The sequence below is a fragment of the Carassius carassius genome, chromosome 12, assembly GCF_963082965.1.
Source record: "Carassius carassius chromosome 12, fCarCar2.1, whole genome shotgun sequence".
Taxonomy (NCBI): domain Eukaryota; kingdom Metazoa; phylum Chordata; class Actinopteri; order Cypriniformes; family Cyprinidae; genus Carassius; species Carassius carassius.
The window spans coordinates 12,466,489-12,486,882 of record NC_081766.1 but is presented as its reverse complement, the minus strand read 5'-3'; the positions used below and the strand labels follow the sequence as shown (position 1 = coordinate 12,486,882).

The 20,394-nt window shown below is 39.0% G+C and overlaps 1 protein-coding gene and 1 pseudogene across 1 annotated transcript; one reads left to right on the top strand and one right to left on the bottom strand.

Annotated features, from left to right (window-relative positions):
- Window positions 1–729: 729 nt before the first annotated feature.
- LOC132154190 (coiled-coil domain-containing protein 24-like) lies at window positions 730–14,518 on the bottom strand (annotated as a pseudogene).
- Window positions 14,519–15,501: 983 nt separating this feature from the next.
- LOC132154811 (von Willebrand factor C domain-containing protein 2-like) lies at window positions 15,502–19,699 on the top strand. Its single transcript, XM_059563481.1, has 3 exons — window positions 15,502–16,048; window positions 17,630–17,759; window positions 18,805–19,699. Exons 1-3 carry the CDS (start codon window positions 15,698–15,700, stop codon window positions 18,984–18,986), a joined length of 663 nt encoding a protein of 220 aa, XP_059419464.1. The 5' UTR covers window positions 15,502–15,697; the 3' UTR covers window positions 18,987–19,699.
- Window positions 19,700–20,394: the final 695 nt, after the last annotated feature.

The window sequence follows — 20,394 nt, the reverse complement described above, 5'->3', positions numbered from 1 at the left end:
TTCTAGGAAGGTGATCTGACCTTGCATGGATTTTTGGGTTCTGGCGCTCTGATTATTTGTGTTGTGGGAGCAGTTTATTAAACTCTGGTAATTCAGATCCCTCTGAACGAGTCTCCGTTCCTCTTTGAGCTCTGAATCCAACAGAGAAAACAAGAAATCAGAAATAGGTAGTCTGCTCCAACCACAAAACTTTTTTTATGATCACCTTGGGGAAAAAAATCTATTCTATTAAAAATAAAGAATTCTGCTTTATTACTCCCATTAAAAAGCATTCTGGTCTGAGAAAACTGACCTTTGTAGAATGAAGATTGTAATCTAGCTCACTGACAAGTTCTTAATTTAGTTGTGCTTATGAAAATGGTTGTAAAATAAATTTTCTTAGCGATTGCAAAATTACTGATTTATCTTAAGTTTTTTGATTTAAAAAAAAAAAATCTGCACATCACACACTGGTTGACAGTTTTTTTTTATTTTTTATATCAGCCCAAAGAGTAAAAACAAACAAACAGGAAGTAAGTGCTTCCGTGGTGAACCACTAGATGGTGTTGATACACAATTTAAAAGGCCACTTCACATCTGGAGAGTTCAAAGATTTATAATATGATGGTTTAATGGTCATTATTATGTAATGTAAGTTACATCAAGAAAAAAATATGCAGTAAGACGGTTCAACAAATGAGATGGCAGGGCACAAGTTGAGCATGATGTATGGACAAACACTGCTCAGAACTATGTAGTCTTGTTTTAGTTCAGTCTGTCAGTAGGCTTTTGTCTGAGACAGAATTGCATGAAAACTGAATTAATAACCACATACCTGCTATGGTGGGTTCAGGAGATAAAGATTCTGTCTGGGCTCTGGCTCTCCCAGTCTCAAGGTTTTCCTGTGACAAAACACAACAAGTTAAAGGATTTCAGCTTCCACCATGATACTTTCATTTTCTTTCACTAAGTTTTAAGGCAGAGTTTGCTGGCCTTGTTTTGCTGGTTTAGGGTCTCGCAGCCTGACCTAGCTGGGGTTTAGCGGAGCACTAATTTAATCTCCTAGTCTGACCTGGTGAAAAAAAAATCCCTTCTAAAACCATCAGACCACCCTGCAAGACCAGCAAACTGTCTTAGGTTGGTAAAAAAATAAAATAAAATAAAAATCACTTTTGAACACTTTTTTTTTTTTTTTTTATTATTAATTTAATTAATTTAATTTAATTATTTTATTTAATTATTTTTAATCAGCAGGGACATTTTCTATTTATCGAAGAATCCTGAAAACATCTATCAAGGATTCCTAAAATACTAAGCAGGACCACAATTTTCAAATTGAAAATAATCAGAAATGTTTCCTGAGCAGCAAATCAGCATATTAGAACGATTTCTGAAGAATCATGTGACACTGATGACTGGAGTAATGACTGTTCAGCTTAACCATCACAGGAATAAATGACATTTTTAAATATTCCAAAACAGAAACATTATTTCACCAAAAAGTGAAATAATATTTCACAAATGACTGTTTATATTGTATTTTTGAACAAATAAATGCAGCCTCTGTGAGCATAAGAAACTTCTTTTGACATTAAAAAAATCTTACTGACTCCAAATCTGTATTGCATCAGTAATTGTTAAAATTCTTGTTTGATTAAAACATGAAAGCACAAAATGTTGTAGAGTTTCTGTGACTTTTGAAATCAGATTCAGAATGGAAAAAGTGACAGATTTACCATTAAATGGTTTTATCTTTCAGGCTTTATTATAATAGTGTGTTGTTGAAGCAGATCCAGAGCCTGCATAATGAATCCACAGCACTGCTCCACTGAGACTGAGCTCTTAAAACCGGACTGCAAACCACATGCTTTCGCTGCAAAGCCATGGATCTCCATTAGCCCACATGTTATATGGCAGAGGAGTACTATTATTACACCAATCTGCCTGCTGCCTCGGTTTATTTGCTCTGAGTCACTGCTGTATCTTGTAGAGTCATGCTTACTGTCCAGCGCATGCATTAAACACTCATCTTTTTAAAATGAAACAAAAACAAACAGAGCTCAGCTCTCTGAGGAGAGCGCCCTCACTGCAAGCGAATGGGAGACTATTCATTTTAGCCCTGTGGTCTGTGGGCAGCAGCAGTAACCCCAGAATCCAGCTGGAAAAGAAATACCAAAGCCACAGTTATGAGGCCGGTGACTGAAACCTAAGAGCAGAGAGCCCTCCACACTCAGTATGGCCAAGAGTCAGATGAGCAGGGTTATTATCACTAACTAAAACTAAAGCTAAAGAGATTGAATTCAATAAAAACCACATAGACAAAAACTAAAAAGAAATAAACGTTTGGAAGGTCTGTACCACCCTCATGAATTGGGGGAAGCTCTCCTTTGCTAACATGGAGATCAGGAACGACCCGATGAAGCTGAAGCCATGGGTTAATTTGAGCTCTTATGTGGGTGCTGACAGGGTAAAGGACAACCCAAACTGTAAGGGAATCTGTGTGAGAGCTGAGTCTGAGCTCAGGCTTAGAGAGAAAAGGTGTGGCCCGTCTGCTGCTGCTCATTAGTCTCAAGTTCCGCATCCGAACCCCAGGCCTCGGATCATGGAAGGCCTGAGCGAACTCCGGAGCAGCATTCTGGGGACACCTGAGACTTATATCGCCCCTTTGTTTTGAGACTCCTAGTGGGACCCGGGCCACTGGTTGAGAACAACTGTTCTAAATCAAACATTAAATTCTTGGCTAACACTAATATTCTGATTATTCAGTGTTCAGATTAAATTGACTTTTCCCAAAAGACCCATAATCTAATTAGAATAAACAATGTACACCAGAGGAACTGTTTAATTTCTTCAGCTTCAAATATAATGGTACGTGACAGTACACATTCCAGTCCAGAGGCAACACTCTGCCTGGTTTGACAATGTCACTAATGTGCCTGTCAATTAAGGGGAACTTCAAGATCAGCCCAGTTTGATGAGACACGTTTCCAGCAAGAAGTAATTTGTCTGTCCCCCCCCCAACGTGAAACTGCTGTGTGGCTAAATAAATTCTCTAATATATTAATAAACTCAAAACACGGCACATGACAGATGTGTTGTTTGCCTAGAAATTGTTTTTTAGTTATAAAATTCAGAATCAGACTCAGATTTAAAATCTTCTGAATCACATTCAAAACATTTTATTAAATGCAATCAAAACCAGCATTTATTGGCAACATGAGTCCTTACCTGCAGGACCTGCACATCTCTTTTCACTGCTTCAGATTCTTTGGTTATGACTGACCTGTCAATCAAATAAAACCTTCTTTTGGGGGCAGCTGTGGCCTAATGGTTAGAGAGCCAGACTAGTTATCATAAGGTCGCCGGTTCGAGTCTCTGTGCTGGCAGGAGTTGTAGGTGGGAGGGAGTGAATGAACAGCGCTCTCTTCCACCCTTCAATACCCATGGCTGAAGTGCCCTTGAGCAAGGCACTGACCCCCAGTTGCTCCCCGGGCACTGGATATATAGCTGCCCACTGCTCTGGGTGTGTGTTCATGGTGTGTTCACTTCTCACTGCTGTGTGTGTGCACTTGGATGGGTTAAATGCAGAGCACCAATTCCGAGCATGGGTAACCATACTTGGCAAATGTCACGACTTTCACTTTTGTAAACAACCAAGTATTAAGTCTATATATGTATTCTAAATCAACAGACTTTAAGTTTACTGGGATATATATATATATATATATATATATATAAAAAGCCATACTTTAAGTGTTACTAAATAAAAGATTCAAATGATGTTTAATAACGGCAACCATAAATACCTATCTACAGTCTATGCCATTATAAACTGCCATGAAATCAGGGACTGTTTCTCATTTAAATAGTTTATACAAAACAAGACATCTTGAATAACTCTTCAACAAGTTAAATAAGTAAAAACAGTTTTCATTTAACGTGGACTCTGCACCATGAACTCTTTTCCAGATAAGTGGGGACCTGAAAACTGGCCTACTTCTTCTCTCTTACATAACAGCCTTTACTTTTTCAGAATCAGAATCAGAATCAGAAAGAGCTTTATTGCCAAGTATGCTTGTGCATACAAGGAATTTGTTTTAGTGACATAAGCTTCCAGTAAACAGAGACAACAACACACAGACAAAAAAAAAAATTTACAGGAGATTTACAAATTGGCAAATAAATAAGTGTATAAACAATTGTGCTATAAATGATAATGGAATAGGATTGAGTGAGATGCAGGAATGTTCTAGGATGGAGGGGTAACAAATAAATATAAGGATATTGCACATTTTTGCATAAGTTTAAGTGGGAAACATTTAACTGTTCATGAGGTAGATTGCCTGGGGGAAGAAACTATTTTTGTGCCTTGCTGTTCTTGTATTTGCGGCTCTGAGGCGCCGGCCAGATGGCAAAAGTTCAAAGATGGTGTGAATGTATGTGAGGGATCCAGAGTGATTTTCTGAGTCCTTTTCCTCACTCTGGATGTGTACAGTTCTTGGAGGGTGGGCAGGGGAGCACCAATAATCCTTTCAGCAGTCCGAACAGTTCTCTGTAGTCTTCTGATATCTGATTTTGTAGCTGAACCAAACCAGACAGTAATTGAAGTACACAGGACTGACTCAATGACGGCTGAGTAGAACTGTTTCAGCAGCTCCTGTGGCAGGTTAAACTTCCTCAGCTGGCGAAGGAAGTACAACCTTTGTTGGGCTTTTTTCACAATAGAGCCAATGTGATTGTCCCACTTCAGGTCCTGAGAGATGGTGGTTCCCAGGAATCTGAATGACTCCACTGCAGTCACAGTGCTGTTCATGATGGTGAGTGGGGAAAGTGCAGGGGGGTTTCTCCTAAAGTCCACAGTCATCTCCACTGTTTTGAGCGTGTTCAGCTCCAGGTTGTTAAGACTGCACCAGACAGCCAGCTGCTCAACCTCCTGTCTATAAGCAGACTTGTCACCGTCCTGGATGAGGCCGATGACTGTAGTGTCGTCTGCAAACTTCAGGAGCTTGACAGAGGGGTCTTTAGAGGTGCAGTCGTTGGTGTACAGGGAGAAGAGCAGAGGGGAGAGAACACATCCCTGAGGGGCACCAGTGTTGGTGGAGCAGCTGTTTGACATGAATTTCCCCAGTCTCACTAACTGTTGCCTATCTGTCAGAAAGCTGGTGATCCACTGACAGATAGAGCTAGGAACAGAGAGCTGGGTCAGTTTGGTCTGGAGGGTTGTTGGGATGATGGTGTTGAAAGCCGAACTAAAGTCCACAAACAGGATCCTCACATAAGTCCCTGTTTTGTCCAGATGTTGCAGGATGAAGTGCAATGCCATGTTGATTGCATCATCCACGGACCTGTTTGCTCGGTACGCAAACTGCAGGGGGTCTAGTAAGGGTCCAGTGATGTCCTTCAGATAAGCCAGAACCAGTTTTTCAAACGACTTCATGACGACAGACGTTAGAGCCACAGGTCTGTAGTCGTTAAGTCCTGTTATCTTGGGTTTCTTTGGAATGGGGATTATGGTTGAGCGTTTGAAGCAGGAAGGCACTTCACACAACTCCAGAGATCTGTTGAAGATCTGTGAAAAGATGGGGGCCAGCTGGTCAGCACAGGTTTTCAGACAGGCTGGTGTAACGCCATCTGGGCCTGGTGCTTTTCTTCTTTTGTTTTTCTTGAAGACCTGGCGCACATCATCTTCACAGATTTGAAGAGCAGGAGGTATGGAGAGGGGGATTGCAGGAGGTGTTAATGGTTGTGTAGGGAGATGGTCAGAGTGGGTGTTGGGGGTTTCAAATCTACTATAAAACTCATTCAGGTCGTTAGCAAGTCGTTGATTAGCCTCAGTGCAAGGGGATGGTGTCTTGTAGTTTGTGATGGCTCTCAGTCCTCTCCAAACTGAAGTAGAGTCGTTGGAAGTAAACTGGTCTTCCAACTTTTTAGCGTAGGTCTTTTTAGCCGCTCTAATCTCTTTGTTCAGTGTGTTCCTGGCCTGATTGTACAAGACCCTGTCCCCATTTCTGTAGGCATCCTCTTTGGCCTGACGAAGGTGTCTGAGTTTTACTGTAAACCATGGCTTATCATTGTTGAATGTTAAATAAGTCCTGGTAGGAATGCATATATCCTCACAGAAACTAATATAGGATGTTACGGTCTCTGTGAGTTCGTCCAGATCGGTGGTAGCAGCTTCAAAAACGCTCCAGTCTGTGATGTCAAAACAAGATTGTAAATCCTGCTCTGTTTCGCTGGTCCATCTCTTCACAGTCTTTATTACAGGTTAAGCAGATTTAAGTTTCTGCTTGTAGGTCGGTATAAGATGAACCAGACAGTGATCAGAACGTCCCAAAGCTGCTCGTGGAACAGAGTGATATGCATCCTTTATTGTGGTGTAACAGTGATCCAGTATATTACTGTCTCTGGTGGGACAGGTAACATGCTGTCTGTATTTTGGCAGTTCACGGGAGAGATTGGCTTTATTAAAGTCCCCAAGAATGATTAAAACAGAGTCCGGGTGTTGTTGTTCTGTGTCTGTGATCTGATCAGCGAGTTTCTGTAAAGCCAGACTTACTTGCGCTTGAGGAGGGATGTAAACACTAACCAGAATGAACGAGTGAAACTCCCGCGGCGAATAGAACGGCTTGCAGTTGATAAACTGCGTTTCTAGATCAGGACAGCACATCTTCTTTAATACAGTTACATCTGTACACCACCGTTCATTGATGTAAAAGCATGTCCCGCCGCCGCACGATTTCCCCATTGATTCTGCTTCGCGGTCCGCTCTGAACAGCTGAAAGCCCGGCAGATGGAGTGCGCTGTCCGGTATGGCGTCATTCAGCCAGGTTTCCGTGAAACACAAAGCAGAGTGAGAGAAATCCTTATTTGTCCGAGAAAGCAGAAGGAGTTCGTCCGTTTTGTTGGGTAGAGAGCGGAGATTTGCGAGATGGATGCTAGGCAACGGCGTTCGAAATCCGCGCTTCCTGAGTCTGACGAGCGCTCCCGCTCGCTTTCCCCGTCTGCGCGTCTTGAAGCGCTTGATCAGCGCCGCTGCTCCTCCGATAACAATGTTCAGTAAAACGTCTGTATAATAGAAATCCGGAAAAATATCATGTGGTGTGTTCTGCCGAATGTTCAGCAGTTCATCCCTGGTGAAACTGATCGTGTTTGTTAAACAAAAAACAGGAAAAACGAACAAAAACAGTACAAACACTGGAGAGCCAAGCACTGAAGCAGCCATGTGCGTTGCCATCTTGGATCTGGAAGTTTTAATACTAATAATACTTTTATTAAGGCCAAGGAATCCTACATATGTCGGGGTCTGGTATTAATTTGCTCACAATGAGGTCTTTTGTCTTGATGGAGGGATAAATCGAACTACTCGCTTCAGTTCTTCTCCCTCTATCTCAATTCCCTCCTGCCCCGCTGAGCAGGACTTACTGTTTGCATTCCTCTAGGCTGGGAGGAGTACTACTCATGCCTGGCAGAGAAGGAGAGGGGTAAAGGGTTGTGCGAGGGGTCTGAAGGGGAGAAGGGAAGAGCTCTGGAAGGCTGGACTGAAAGAGAGTGAGAGAGGAACTTCAAGAGGGTCCCTTCCCTTATAAGATGTACTATACTGAGGCAGGTTGAGAGGGTTATATTAGTAATTTAAAGCACATGGTATTTGCATGGACAAATAACAAATGAACAAATGCATGAATGAATGAATGCATAAATAAATATTGAATATTATTTATTGATATTAAACATTTAATTATTTTATTAAAAATAATAAATACATTCAAACTTTTCCTTTATATAAATAGAATGAATACAAATAAAATTATTTTATATTTTCAAATAATACCTTACAACATAAAATTATAAATATATTATAACCTTGTGGAAAAAAATTAACTAATAAATGAACTGAGACTAATTTAAAATGAAATAATGTTGTAGCCAATTTATATTTGTCAACAAAATTAAATAGAAACATTTAAGCCTAGGATTTCTGATGAAAAGCGTTTTAAGATTAAGATAAACCAGTTCAGTTCGAGTGTGTCCAAACATTTGACTGGTAGAGATGTATGAGCTTACAACAACACAAAATTAGGGGTGCACGATAAATATCGGCCGATAATTAATGTGCATCTCGTCAGTAAAGACGGTTCTCTAATCAGCAGTAAATTCCATCAGGTGTGTGATTTCACATAGAGCGGCTGTTACTACACAGAACTGTTGTTAACTGACAAGCTGCGCAATTCCACGCTGTTAATGAACTTGAATTTGTGCAGCTTGTCAGTTAACAAGCACATTAATTATCGGCCGATATTTATTGTGTACCCCTACTCAAAATCAAAATGTAGATGCCGATTCAGAACCACAAGTAGGTAATATAATCCTAGATGAAGGTGTGTGTGAGCATAAGCAATCTTGGAAAGAGGCAAAAAGCAAGGACGGTGAAGCAGTGCAACATTCTATTCTCACAACGGCATGTTTGCACAAGAAGGAGCGTGTCTGGTCTGCATCCACAGTCAGCATGAGAACATGTTGAGCAAAGGAGGGAGAATTCTACCCTGAGGAATGTGTGTTCCACAATATTAACTTTCCTGCACAATAGGATCAAACTGCAAATGGACAATCTTGCTGGCTAAAAAGTCATTACATTATGTACATGGCCTCAGGTGTAAACAAATGATTCCAATATTATCTGCTTGATAAAAAAGTAATTGCGTTTGTTGTATGCATGGAATTAGGTCTGACAATCCTCAGTTATAATAGCATTTACTCACATACTGGGTGACTTCCATTTGAAAGTGAGCATCACTGTGCCCTACTCACTCCTAAAGGCAGAGCACTTGAATTGAGGGGTCAGAGAGTCTTCTTTCAAAGACATTTTGAACGGTTCTATAAAATATATTTTGTAAGTATGACTTTTTTTTAATATTTATTTTAAAGGCTGTAAATATGTAAGGAATATTTTCCGCTGATAAAGTCTGGGTTACTGATAAAAAAAAAAAAAAAATATATATATATATATATATATATATATATACATGATAAGTACATTTTTAAAATATAGCGTGATGATGTACCATCAAAGACAAAAAGATAGCAAAATTACTTTCTTGAAGTGACCACTTCATAAAGCAGTTCCTTGCTTTCATGTAAAGTGATCCGTCGAATAGTGTCCCTTCCCAAAGTTCCCTTCAAGAGTGCAGATCACTCTCTGACTAAAGAGACGACATGCCCTCACCTGAGATGGGTCACAACCTCATCTATATGGGTGATGTTTAACTTGTGTCTTAAGGCCTTGATTTCTTCTTCACAACTGGAGTGAGACGAGAGGCTGGAGACGGACCTGGAAAAAAATCTACTTATCAACCCAATCAATATTATAAATATTATTCATGTAGAAGTACACTCGCAGATATATATTTCTGAAACACTGACCTGCTACCAATCTCACTCAGACTTAATGTGGGTCTGGAGGGTGATTTCATTTCACACCAGCTGCCTGGACACGTCCCTGTCTCTGTGTGCTACTGCTGCCCAGTGTGTAACTCACCACACTAGGATTGTACTGGGCCATGACCTCCTCTTCATCCCTGAGACACATTTACTGACAGTGAGAATGGCAGAATGGTGAAAGTGGAGTTCTAGCAAAGTTTCACTGTGATCGTCTACCATAGTGACACCCAAACAGAGACATTTTGCTTTGTTAAACCTATAAAACAGAAACTTTCTCAAGAAGCGTGTGAAAAGCAAAATAGTTCAGGTGTCTCATTAAATAGAGAAACTATCTGAAGAGTCTCTTTCTTCATAGTATTGATTTTTTTATTGTTTAAGAGTGCACTAAAAATAAACAATAAATAAAAACTAAATTATAGCCAGAATAATGTCAGTTAGGAGAAACACATTTCTGGTTTAGTGGCAATGATCGGGTACTTAAGCCTTATTGATGGAGCAACAAGGGTCCCACACATAAAGCTGGGAAAATTTGATTTAGCAAGTTGGTTTTACTTACTTTAAAGAGTTCAGAATTTCGTGGAAGACAACATTATTCATTCAAGACTCCATTGGTCAATTCAAAAGACAGAATTTGTTGTACTGTAATATACTGTACTGTACTGGAGAAAGGCATGCAATTCATAGCGCATAATAAACCTCGGCCTCTGGCCCTCTAAAAGTACTACAATACAATAAATAGAACAAGTGAAAGTACTCTATTATAAGAAAACAGTTTGGGGTAAAATGCCTAAAGGAATAATAAATGAAGATAAATAAAATATTTTTGAAATCTGGGTTGCTATTTGATCAAAAACACAGTAAAAACTTCAACATTATGAAATATTATAAAATTTGAACTAACTGTTTAATCATTCTAATATGCTGGTCTTGTCCTCAAGAAATATTTCTTTTTATTATCAGTGTTGAAAACAGTTGTGCTGTTTAAAAAATTTTATATTAGGAAATCGTGCGCACAATATATTTATTTTTTCTTGCATGTCATGTGCAGGGCTCCGTAGAAAGAGGATGAGTGCAACTCAACTCTATCTAACCATAAATCAAGTTTTGACTTGATGTTAAAGTCCACTTTGAAATGTTATTGTAAACTAAACACAAAGGTTTGCATTTGGAAATGCATTAAATAAATATATATCTTAATTTGAAGCTTAAATTTGTTAACAATTCCAGACGGACAGCTTTAGTTTAGCCATCATTACCATTTCCACTCAATCCTTTATAAACAACAGGGAACTTCCTTTTAAACTATTAACACCAACATATGAGGCAGAAGAGCTATATTATAGGAAAACATCTGAATAGCCAGAAATACAACAAAGATGAAGCAAGCAGATGGTGCATTCTCACTCACAGTCATTATTCAGACCGTAAAGCTGTGCATCACTTTCAGCCCACCCCTGCTCACATCTTCTCTGCTTTCTTCTTTACTGACAGGATACAGTTTACATGTTTGATGGACTTTTGTAGCCTGATGAAAAGATCCAGAAGGCATTAACAGCATCTCTAACTGAATGCATGTGATACAAGCAGAGGTCTGACACCCATCTCTGCTTTGCTCGTATAGAGGGGATCTACTGACAGGAACAGAGACTACATAGTGGGCCCAGATCAGTAAGCAGCTTAGCGGTGTTCACAGAAGAGGGAGGAGACCCACTCCTGCCAACAAAGATGGCACAGAGGATCCGGCACATCAAAAAGAGGAGAAAAGAAAAATCCCTCAGTGTATCGAAGTAAAAAAAGAGGCCCTTTCAAAACGCTCCTCCATCTGCACTGATAAATTGCCTACATGTGAAAAACACAGTGCACACACTTTCTCTTTCCAGCCTTCCTGCGCTGATTGTTGTGGTATCACTCTCTAGAGATTTAAGAACCTTCCTTTTAAATTCTCAGCCGCTTGCAGTTCACACATGAACTAAGGTTCTCTTTCAATGGCCATTGAACGGAGAATTAGCATAAAGAAACAGGTGCAGCTTGACTCCATACAGCCACAACAAATCACGCAGACAAGGACCACACAGGAGAGGGGAGGCTATCGGCTAAATGGCACTAACTAGATCCATTAAATCAATTCCTTTCAAAAGCTTTCTTGGCCATGTTAAGGCATTAAAACACCACTGAGTCAACGGTTTCCTGCTTTGGCTATCATCGAGCGAACGGGAAATCTCCAAACCTGGCGCAATATGAAAGGGAAGTATAATCCAGATTTGTTTTCAAAGCAGATCAAGAGCTAAACGACACCACCAAAGAAATTTGGTAACAAACAAACAAAAGCTGAAGTTTACACCCCAACGCTCATATGCAACATTTGTTTCTGGGCGACAGAGCCAATTTGTTTTGCAATTCGAGAATGAATTAAAGTGTTTTCTCTGTTGGTCTGTACTTGTATTCGCCAAACACCTGCTCCTGATAAGCCATGACTGAAAAGAGAGTTTTTTATCTAATAAGAATGAAGGACTATAAGAAGCATAAATCGTCCAAAAAAGCAATCTACAGCCTCAGCAAAGAATAATGTAAATTATTTGTAAAAGAATGTGTTCTTTGTGATACAGTGATACATTAAAACCTTTCAAAAGAAAACATTCCTCCCACTGTCTAGATGGTTGCTGAGAGAAGATTGCCTGACTGGTACCTGTAAATATCTTCATCCCAGTGCATTGTTATATTAGCCAAGAAACCACACAATCTTGTGTATTAACAAAGAACAAGCCACTGGGCAACAAATTGAAATGTAATCATAAATTGCTACAAAGGTAAAGGCCAAGCATAGTCTTTACTGCTGACATACTGTAACTGATTCACTTCATTTTACTGAAACTAGTGATGTGCTCCTTTGCCTGCTCGTTAGACCTAACAGTCAATGAGCAAGCATTCTTTAAAGCAATGCTACTTTACAAATGCAAAGCCCTAACCTATGAACTGACTCCCAGTCTGCTGAAAATAAAAAAATATTTTTTTCTTTAAGGTATTCTTTAAGGTCAGCACATTCGTTCAAGTGAGGGAAAGCAATTATAAAATGGGATCTGTAAAAGGGGCTTAACAATGAGTTGAAAATCTTCAAGGAGAATATTTTATTTGGAATCTATTGAAAATGCTAGTTGTAAAAATGACTACAAGTTAGAGTTAATATTATAATTAATATCGTTACATCAAACCATGACTGTATTGTAGGGACTAGGCATGGTGTTTTGGTACAATAGATGTTTTTGATTGTAAAATCGATTTTTAAATTGATCAGTTTATGTTGATATTGGATATTAAATTGTGGATGGTCATTTCCTCTGTTTTTGTAGATAACCTTCACCGTCATCCAATGCTCATTTGAAGTCTTTAAAAAAATGGATTAACACTGTTAAATAATCTTTCATGAATATACAGATCATTATATATAAAAATATCAATTTGTCATACAGCACATTATAACATTGTAATGCTTGATTTTACTTGTAACATTTAAAAATGATTTATTTTAGATTTCAAACAGTAATGTTATAATGCTGTATCTCTCTCACCTGCCCTGCCTGGCACCTTTTCTTTCAGTGTGAGCAGCAACAACTGAATCTCTGCTTTTAGCAGCTCTTTAACAGCTGGGGGGTCAGCCAGAGGGAACATGGGGGCTTCTGGCCTGTTACCCTTCTCTGAGTAACAGAGCTCCTGCCAAATCTTCTCCCACATCTCCACCTAGAACAGGTCAGCAGAGGATAGTGTTACAGGAGAATGCTGTTTGGCTCAGCTTTGTATGAAATGCACTTTCCAAATCCCTGTTACAAGCTGCTCTACAACTAGAGAAATGCAGCCAGTTGGTTAACATCCCATCACAAGTTTCTCTAATCTCTGCTGACTTAAAGAGAAATGTACGTAAGAAGCTGGATATTTTAGGGAAAATCCATGTGTTATTCCCACCCCACGCGAGGTGAAAAGCCAGAGAGCGAAATGAAAGCCTGTCACGGCACTGGTAAACAATGACTGCACTCTATTACCAATCTCCACACCTGCCTTGGGACTTTCAAGTTTCCCTCGGGCTCTGAAAATACACTTCAAAGCTTGTCGAAGGCAATGCAAGACAGAGTAAAACCAGCTCCCTGAGAATTCTGATCCTGCTGTGCCTGGATGAAACCAACTTTAAGCCTAAATAACTGAACACAGGCCAGCATCTTCTTATTTCCACTGCAGCTTCTGCAGAATCAGGTTTGATGTGCCCAGCTACCAGAGAGACATTTCTGGGAGGATTCAGGCTTGAAAATGTAAATGAGCTAATGCAAACTTTGATACAAAAGAACATTTTTTCTTTTCTTGTTTATTGATTTTCATATTTTTACTGAATAAATGTTCTCAGGGATAAGCTCTGGGAGGAAGGAAAATAGACAGAAAAACACGATTCTTAGTTGTGTTCCTTGTTTTGCCCCCTTGTGTGTCCATGAACAGCAGAGGGGGTTTTAAACAGAAGGTCATAAATCCTAACTAGTGTTCAGAGGAAGGAGGAATCACATACGTCTTCCATAGACAAGTTTCCACCCACTATTACCCTATGCACATCGCTGTTTGACTATAGTAATGGCTTATGCAGTTTGTAAAAGAAAATTTCTCTTTGAAAGAGTTGTATCTGAAACAGGTAAAGTTTGCATTCCATGCACTTTGGCTGTGTGAGATAATGCACTCATGGGAGCTGTAAATCAAAACCGGTTTAGAGTTGCATAGAGGTGCATACTAGCTTACTTGTTCATGGAGAACTTTTCTAATTCAGTGCATAAAATTACAAAACACGTGAATGCAGAGCACAAAATTGTATGGGCCTAACATTATCTAAACATTAAACAAATTTATTTTTATGCCTACCATTATACATACTTCCAGCTAGTACTTCTGTTGTCTTGCATGTTGCAGTCTTATGCATAAATATGATTTACCTCCGAGTATAACTCGGTGTACGAATCAATCAATGTTTCTCCATGTACAAATATAGTACAGCTCGGATCTCATGAAGCTCAGAGCAGGGAACATTTTCCTTCACTATATTCCACACAGATTGTTGGCGTTGGAAATTGTTCATAAAAGCAGCTACTTTCTGAGCTGAGTACAAAAAGCTCATCACAGGCGTGCATTCGGCGTGTCCATACTATAAATAAATAACGTTACTTATATAAATAAATATAAACCAACATAAGTTTGAAAAACTCATGCAGCATTGAAATGCTCTGATACACCGTACAAAGGGAAAGAACATAATTCGTAAACAATTATGACCTTATTAATGAGCTTTTGCAATCAAACTTTAAACTAATATTTGGTTGCTTTAAAAGTTTAGGAGGATGAAACAAGGGTGATTTGACGAAGATTTAAAATGGCATACATTTGTGCAAGCACATACAATAGTTTTAGAACAAGCACATTCACCACGGGCGGACACTCACCGGAACAATCGTGGCTTCCTGTGTCAGCGTAAACATTCTTGTTCCTATGGAGACAGGCTCGAGCACTCAAATGAGTGGCCGCAGGACTCGTGATAGTGATCTTTATTAACCCATTTAGACCTACTACATTACAAATGTACATCAACTTTTCTTCTTCTTCTTCTTCTTCTTCATTTTTTTTTTTTTTTGCAGTGATTGGATTATATTAAAATATAATATGTGTCGGAGCTTGATGTCTGAATGTACAAGGATTTTGCAATAGCCTATGCAAGTTTTCTTGAAATACGAACAAATTCATAATTATAATTATACGAATGCTCAAAACACGTGTCCATTGCGATTGGCAGAACTATTAAAAACGAAATCTTTTTTTCTTCTTTTTTAATGTATTAACATTAAATAAATAAAGTATATATTTGGTGTTCCTGAGTCACGATAGTTTGCATTTCTGAAGTTCCTGTCTAATAGCAAGAATTAAGATGGAACAATGAACAGTGTTAAATGGCATTTTATGGATTTACCCTTTTTTCTCTCTCAAAAGACACAAAGTTGGAATGAAAGCGGATGCCTCATAAACATCAATATTCTGGAATTCGGTTGTCACGTGTAAATTGAAACATAACCCAGGAGGCGTAAAACTTTCTTGTGCTCCAAAGCGTGCACAGCCCTTTATTCTGACCATGATGCGAATGTTAAACTTTATGTAGCCTAATTTAGTTAAACAGACGCATAATAGCCAGTTTTTTTTAAAATAACACAATAATTCGTATTTATGCTCCATTTGCAAGTCTTGATTTGGCACTGAGAAGTTTTTGGTGATGGACATGGCTGTACTCTGGGGCTCCCCGGTGAGTTTTCTTCATGGCTGGCTTACCCTGGTGGTCTGCGGCCAGTGTGCTTTGGCTTTTTCGGTCGCTGGACAACAGGAGATAACCTGTGAGGCGAACGGCAGTATTTATTATGTGGGCGAATGGTACTTTTTAGACTCAGATCATTGCACCCAGTGCGAATGTACAGCAGAAGGGTCTGCTTGCGCGCGGACTGAGTGCACATCACTGCCTGCCGCCTGCATCCATGTCAGCCATTACCCGACAGACTGCTGCCCGAGGTGCGAGAAGATCGGCTGCGAGTACGGGGGAGAAGTCTACGAACTGGGCCAGCAATTTCAGGTAGCCTAATGTTCGGTGTGTCTGTAAGAATCTGCATACAAGGACCACAAAAAGAAAGAATGAAAGTATTTTAAAATATTTTTTTTACGGGCATTATGTCTTCTGGCTTTATGTCGTTTAAATATTGCTCTCCTAAATAATTTAACTCAGAACTTTCTGCCGTATTGCTTGCAGTTTAAACACTGCAGTTTACACACATGTAATATATTAACGTTAATGTGAAATTAAACAGAACAGTGACAAAATAAATCTATTTATTCTGAGACTAGCCTAATGCTTTTTATGGTTTGAAGATATGTCGTAAATCTGTTGGCGATAACCGTTTAAAGATGCGTGAACGGGCACTTTTTTCTTTTCAAGGTTTGCTCCATAACTCCATAAGCTTTTCTATGGTTTCAGTTGTGTTATGGTTTCCCTAGGCGGAGACATTGTTTCAAGTTTTTGGTATTGGCCCCAAAAGGACAGTAAAAAATATTTAGCGCCGTCACGTGGTTTATGATACACTTAATTACGTCTCTTGTGGTGCAGATTTTCTGATTTCAGATTCATTTGTGACTTTTTGAGCAGGTTACATCTTAATGCCAGTAGGTGGCAACACGGGATTGTATAATGAGTGAGAGTGTCATTAAATAGCTAGTTCACTGAACCGATTCTTTAAAACACCGAGTCAACCAAAACAGAAATGAATCTACATAGACGAGGACCTGCTGAGTAATCTGTAGGCAAGCAAATTTGGAGTCTCGGCTGATCTCGTTTACATTCAAAACAGCACACAGTTCAGTAGGTGGTGCAGCTCTATGTCACGCAATTCAAAAGAGAGAACGATTGTCAATGAAAAAGATTCAAAAATCCACATGACAATAAAACTTTATCATGGTAAGCAAATAAATAGATAGGCTACATATATTCTACAGAAAGGTTAAGATTCCTATTATAGGTTGAATGCACCTTTTTTAAATCAGCTCTTTACTTCTGAAACAAAATTGTTTAATTTGATCCAATTCCTTCCATACCCTTTTATGAACGTATTTAAGTGGGATTCTTTTGCTCTGAGGAAAGGTGAAGCACAAATGTGATGTACAATGGGCTGAAATCAATAAAATACTCTGTTTGAGGAACTGAAGAATGAAATATCTCTGGTGGCACAGGCTTGGAAGAAGCAGGGCTTATATGTGCTTCATTATCTCCCTGATTTGGTTATTATGGCTAATAGGGAATCCCTGAGGGGAAAATTGAAGCCTTCTGACAGACTCCAAGGAATACACTTTGCCTGAGCTGACATCATCTTCTTCCAGTCCATTTAACCCAACCTCCAGTACCGAGCCACAGGTGGTAATGCAGCTCCTACTTAAACAGCAGTGTGGGAGTGGAATTTGATCACATTCCTCAAATTGTAGGGCATTAAAATGCAATGTTGGATTTTCACTACATCAAATGTTGGTATATGCAAGCATGCAATCTGATAACCCAGCTGGTTCTGTTTTAAAGGCCATCTGAAGGAATAGAGTATTTCACGTATTTTGATGGAATTGCAACATTTGATAACCTATTTTCAACTGATGATTTGCATTTGATTTACAGCCGTCAGCATGTGAGCAGTGCACTTGTCACAGCGACGGCATCGCCCGCTGTCAGGTAGCAGACTGTGCCCCTCCACCATGTGTTAATCCAATCTATCAGAAAGGGAAATGCTGCCCTCAGTGCAAGGATGGTAAGTTTTTCAGAACTGAAAAACAAAGCAGTGTCATATGTGTAAGGCTTATTACACTTCTGTATACTGTAATTGCCCAAGTCTTGACTCATGCAGTATGACATTCTCATAACCTCAACACATACACAGAGGATGTGTTTGGTCTCCAGTAATGATTCTGAATGCAATATCTTTATATAATTCATTCAATAACAGATGGAGTGGTTCAGGTGCTGGGCCATGTGCTAGGCCAGTTTCTGCACATGAAATAAGATAAGGCTTCTAATGAGTTGAGCTTCTGCCTTATTGTTTTCTCTGTATACTGTGAAGTATGAAGGTACAGATAATTACCGTGTTTACTGAGAGCAAAGGTAAGGCACACACGCAGGCAGCCAAAACAACACACATAAATCAAAGCATATATACTTCACCAATGTGATAAATGGTAAGCTACTCACATTTTTTTTTTTTATAAAATTGCCTCTGCGGGGAGAAAATGTTAAATGAAGTTTTCTGTTAATCTAAAAATTAAAGTAAAACCTTATCTTAAAAGTTAAACATTCTAAAAAAAAGCAACGTGCCATTATCTACACTCCAAGGCTTCCTAATTAGTGGAGCTTGCTCAGGTTTTTCAAAAGCTCCTGAACTTAAGTATTTATATTCTGTGCATTATTTGTCAAGCACAGTTTGTGCTACTCACATGAATGACACAGCAAGTTGTGCAGATTTTTTAGGAGAGTGTTCTGTTTCTTTTCTAAGCATCCTGAATTTAGAGTTTGGCAATTCGGATGATTAAACAAGAGAGAAAATATCCAGAATTATAGAGACTTGAGAGGCTTTTCTCACTTGGACTAGTAAGCAAACACTTAGCAACACCCAGAACACCATTGCAACACAGTAAGTAATAGTGCCACAGTGTTTACAACCTGTGCGTGGCTTACATATAGTTGTCTCTGTATATTAAGATGGGATAGGAAAAAATATAGTAATTTTAAAAAATCAATACACTTCACCTTTAACTACAGACAATGGGCTTCATTAATCATCTCTCTCTTTGTGGTTCCAGGGCCAAACTGTTACGTGAATGCCTCTAGGACCCAAGTGATCCCTGGAGGAGAGCCAGTGTGGGTCGACTCCTGTACTAAATGTCGCTGTCATGACGGTCAGGATGCAGGTTATTGGGAAGGCAACCGCTTGGCAACGTGTTCCCATGTGCGCAACTGTCAACCCGACGAGGGGATTAACTGAGGAAAGAGTTCAAAAATTGGGTCATCTGACATCCTTATTTATACAATGGATGAACTCAGCAGATATTTGAACCACACCTGTGGAAGAAAGTGGAGGCTATTTAGCCTACAAGCTTTATATGATTAAAAAACAGTCTATTATTATTCTTATGTTAACTGAACCATTTAACATCCATTTGTTAAAGTAAAATGAGTTTTAAAAAAACAGTTTTGACTTGCTAAGGGATATTCCCTAATGAAATTGATAATACAGCTGTTTTGAGACACCTTTTTGGGCATGGTTATAAATAGCACAGTGAGCATATTAGCAACTAAAGTACAATTGCGTTTAGAGAAACGTTGACATTGGGCACTGTGTAGTGTACACTTGCACGCACCTGCAGATGCAACGATCATCCACAATTCAAAATCTTTATACGATTTGAAGTAGCATCTATGTTTTCATTACTTTCTGCTTCTGAAGCCTGGAAACCAAAGTATGTTGAGACTGCAAGACTTACATTACTGCCATGCAGGCATGGAACCAACTAATGTAGTCTGAAATACAAACAAACCTATCAGAAATGAATCACGTATAAATAGCACAGGCTCATTTTTGCTGGATTTCTGTTCTGACACCTCATTTTAAAAGCTGTGGTAATAATGCTATTTCTTTTCGAGGACTGTATTCGCGGCAGTGACCGAATGTACACAAAATAAATAAACCGCAAGTGATCTGTGCCTTGTCCTATTATCCCATTTATGAAGTTAGAAGATGTTTGTGTTGTTATTTCTACTAGTTTATTGCAACATCTGTCACATAAAACATAACTTTTTGAGAGGCAGATTATTGAGTTTCCTGCATGAGACTGACAGTTTAGAGATATGATGTTCCCTTTCCAATAAACTGCCATGTCCCTGAGCAGTGATTTGGGACTGGTGCTGGTAAAAGGTGGGTGTTGAAATAATCAGGGGTAAATATGAGATTTATTACTTTGTTCTGATCCATTTTGCCTCTAAACCACTTCTTATAGATTCCATATTTTGTATTTTACACACACACACACACACACACACACACACACACACACACACACACACACAAAACACTACTATATGACGTTCTACTATATGGCATTCTATATTTGTTTCAAGCCTGAAAAAGATTATAAACACTAACCCATCATCAGATTTTTGTAGCATTAGATTTATTGATTGTATACAAAAAGTATGTTTGATATGACATAATGCATTCTATATAAGATATAGTATTTTGACATTCAATGTACAAAAAAAACCTTAATAGACACATTAAGTCTTTACAAATGTGCCCCAGATGTGAAGACCTGAGGCCGTCAGTTTCTTTTGCATGTCATTTTGTAGGTGTGGAATACTTGCCCACTTCTGTCCCTCTCTCACACTGACAAGCA

Coding starts and splice junctions, on each gene's coding strand:
- LOC132154811 (XM_059563481.1), top strand. CDS start 15,698: ATGGACATGGCTGTACTCTGGGGCTCCCCGGTGAGTTTTCTTCATGGC. Junction 16,049..17,629: donor AACTGGGCCAGCAATTTCAG/GTAGCCTAATGT, acceptor TTTGATTTACAG/CCGTCAGCATGTGAGCAGTG. Junction 17,760..18,804: donor CTGCCCTCAGTGCAAGGATG/GTAAGTTTTTCA, acceptor TTGTGGTTCCAG/GGCCAAACTGTTACGTGAAT.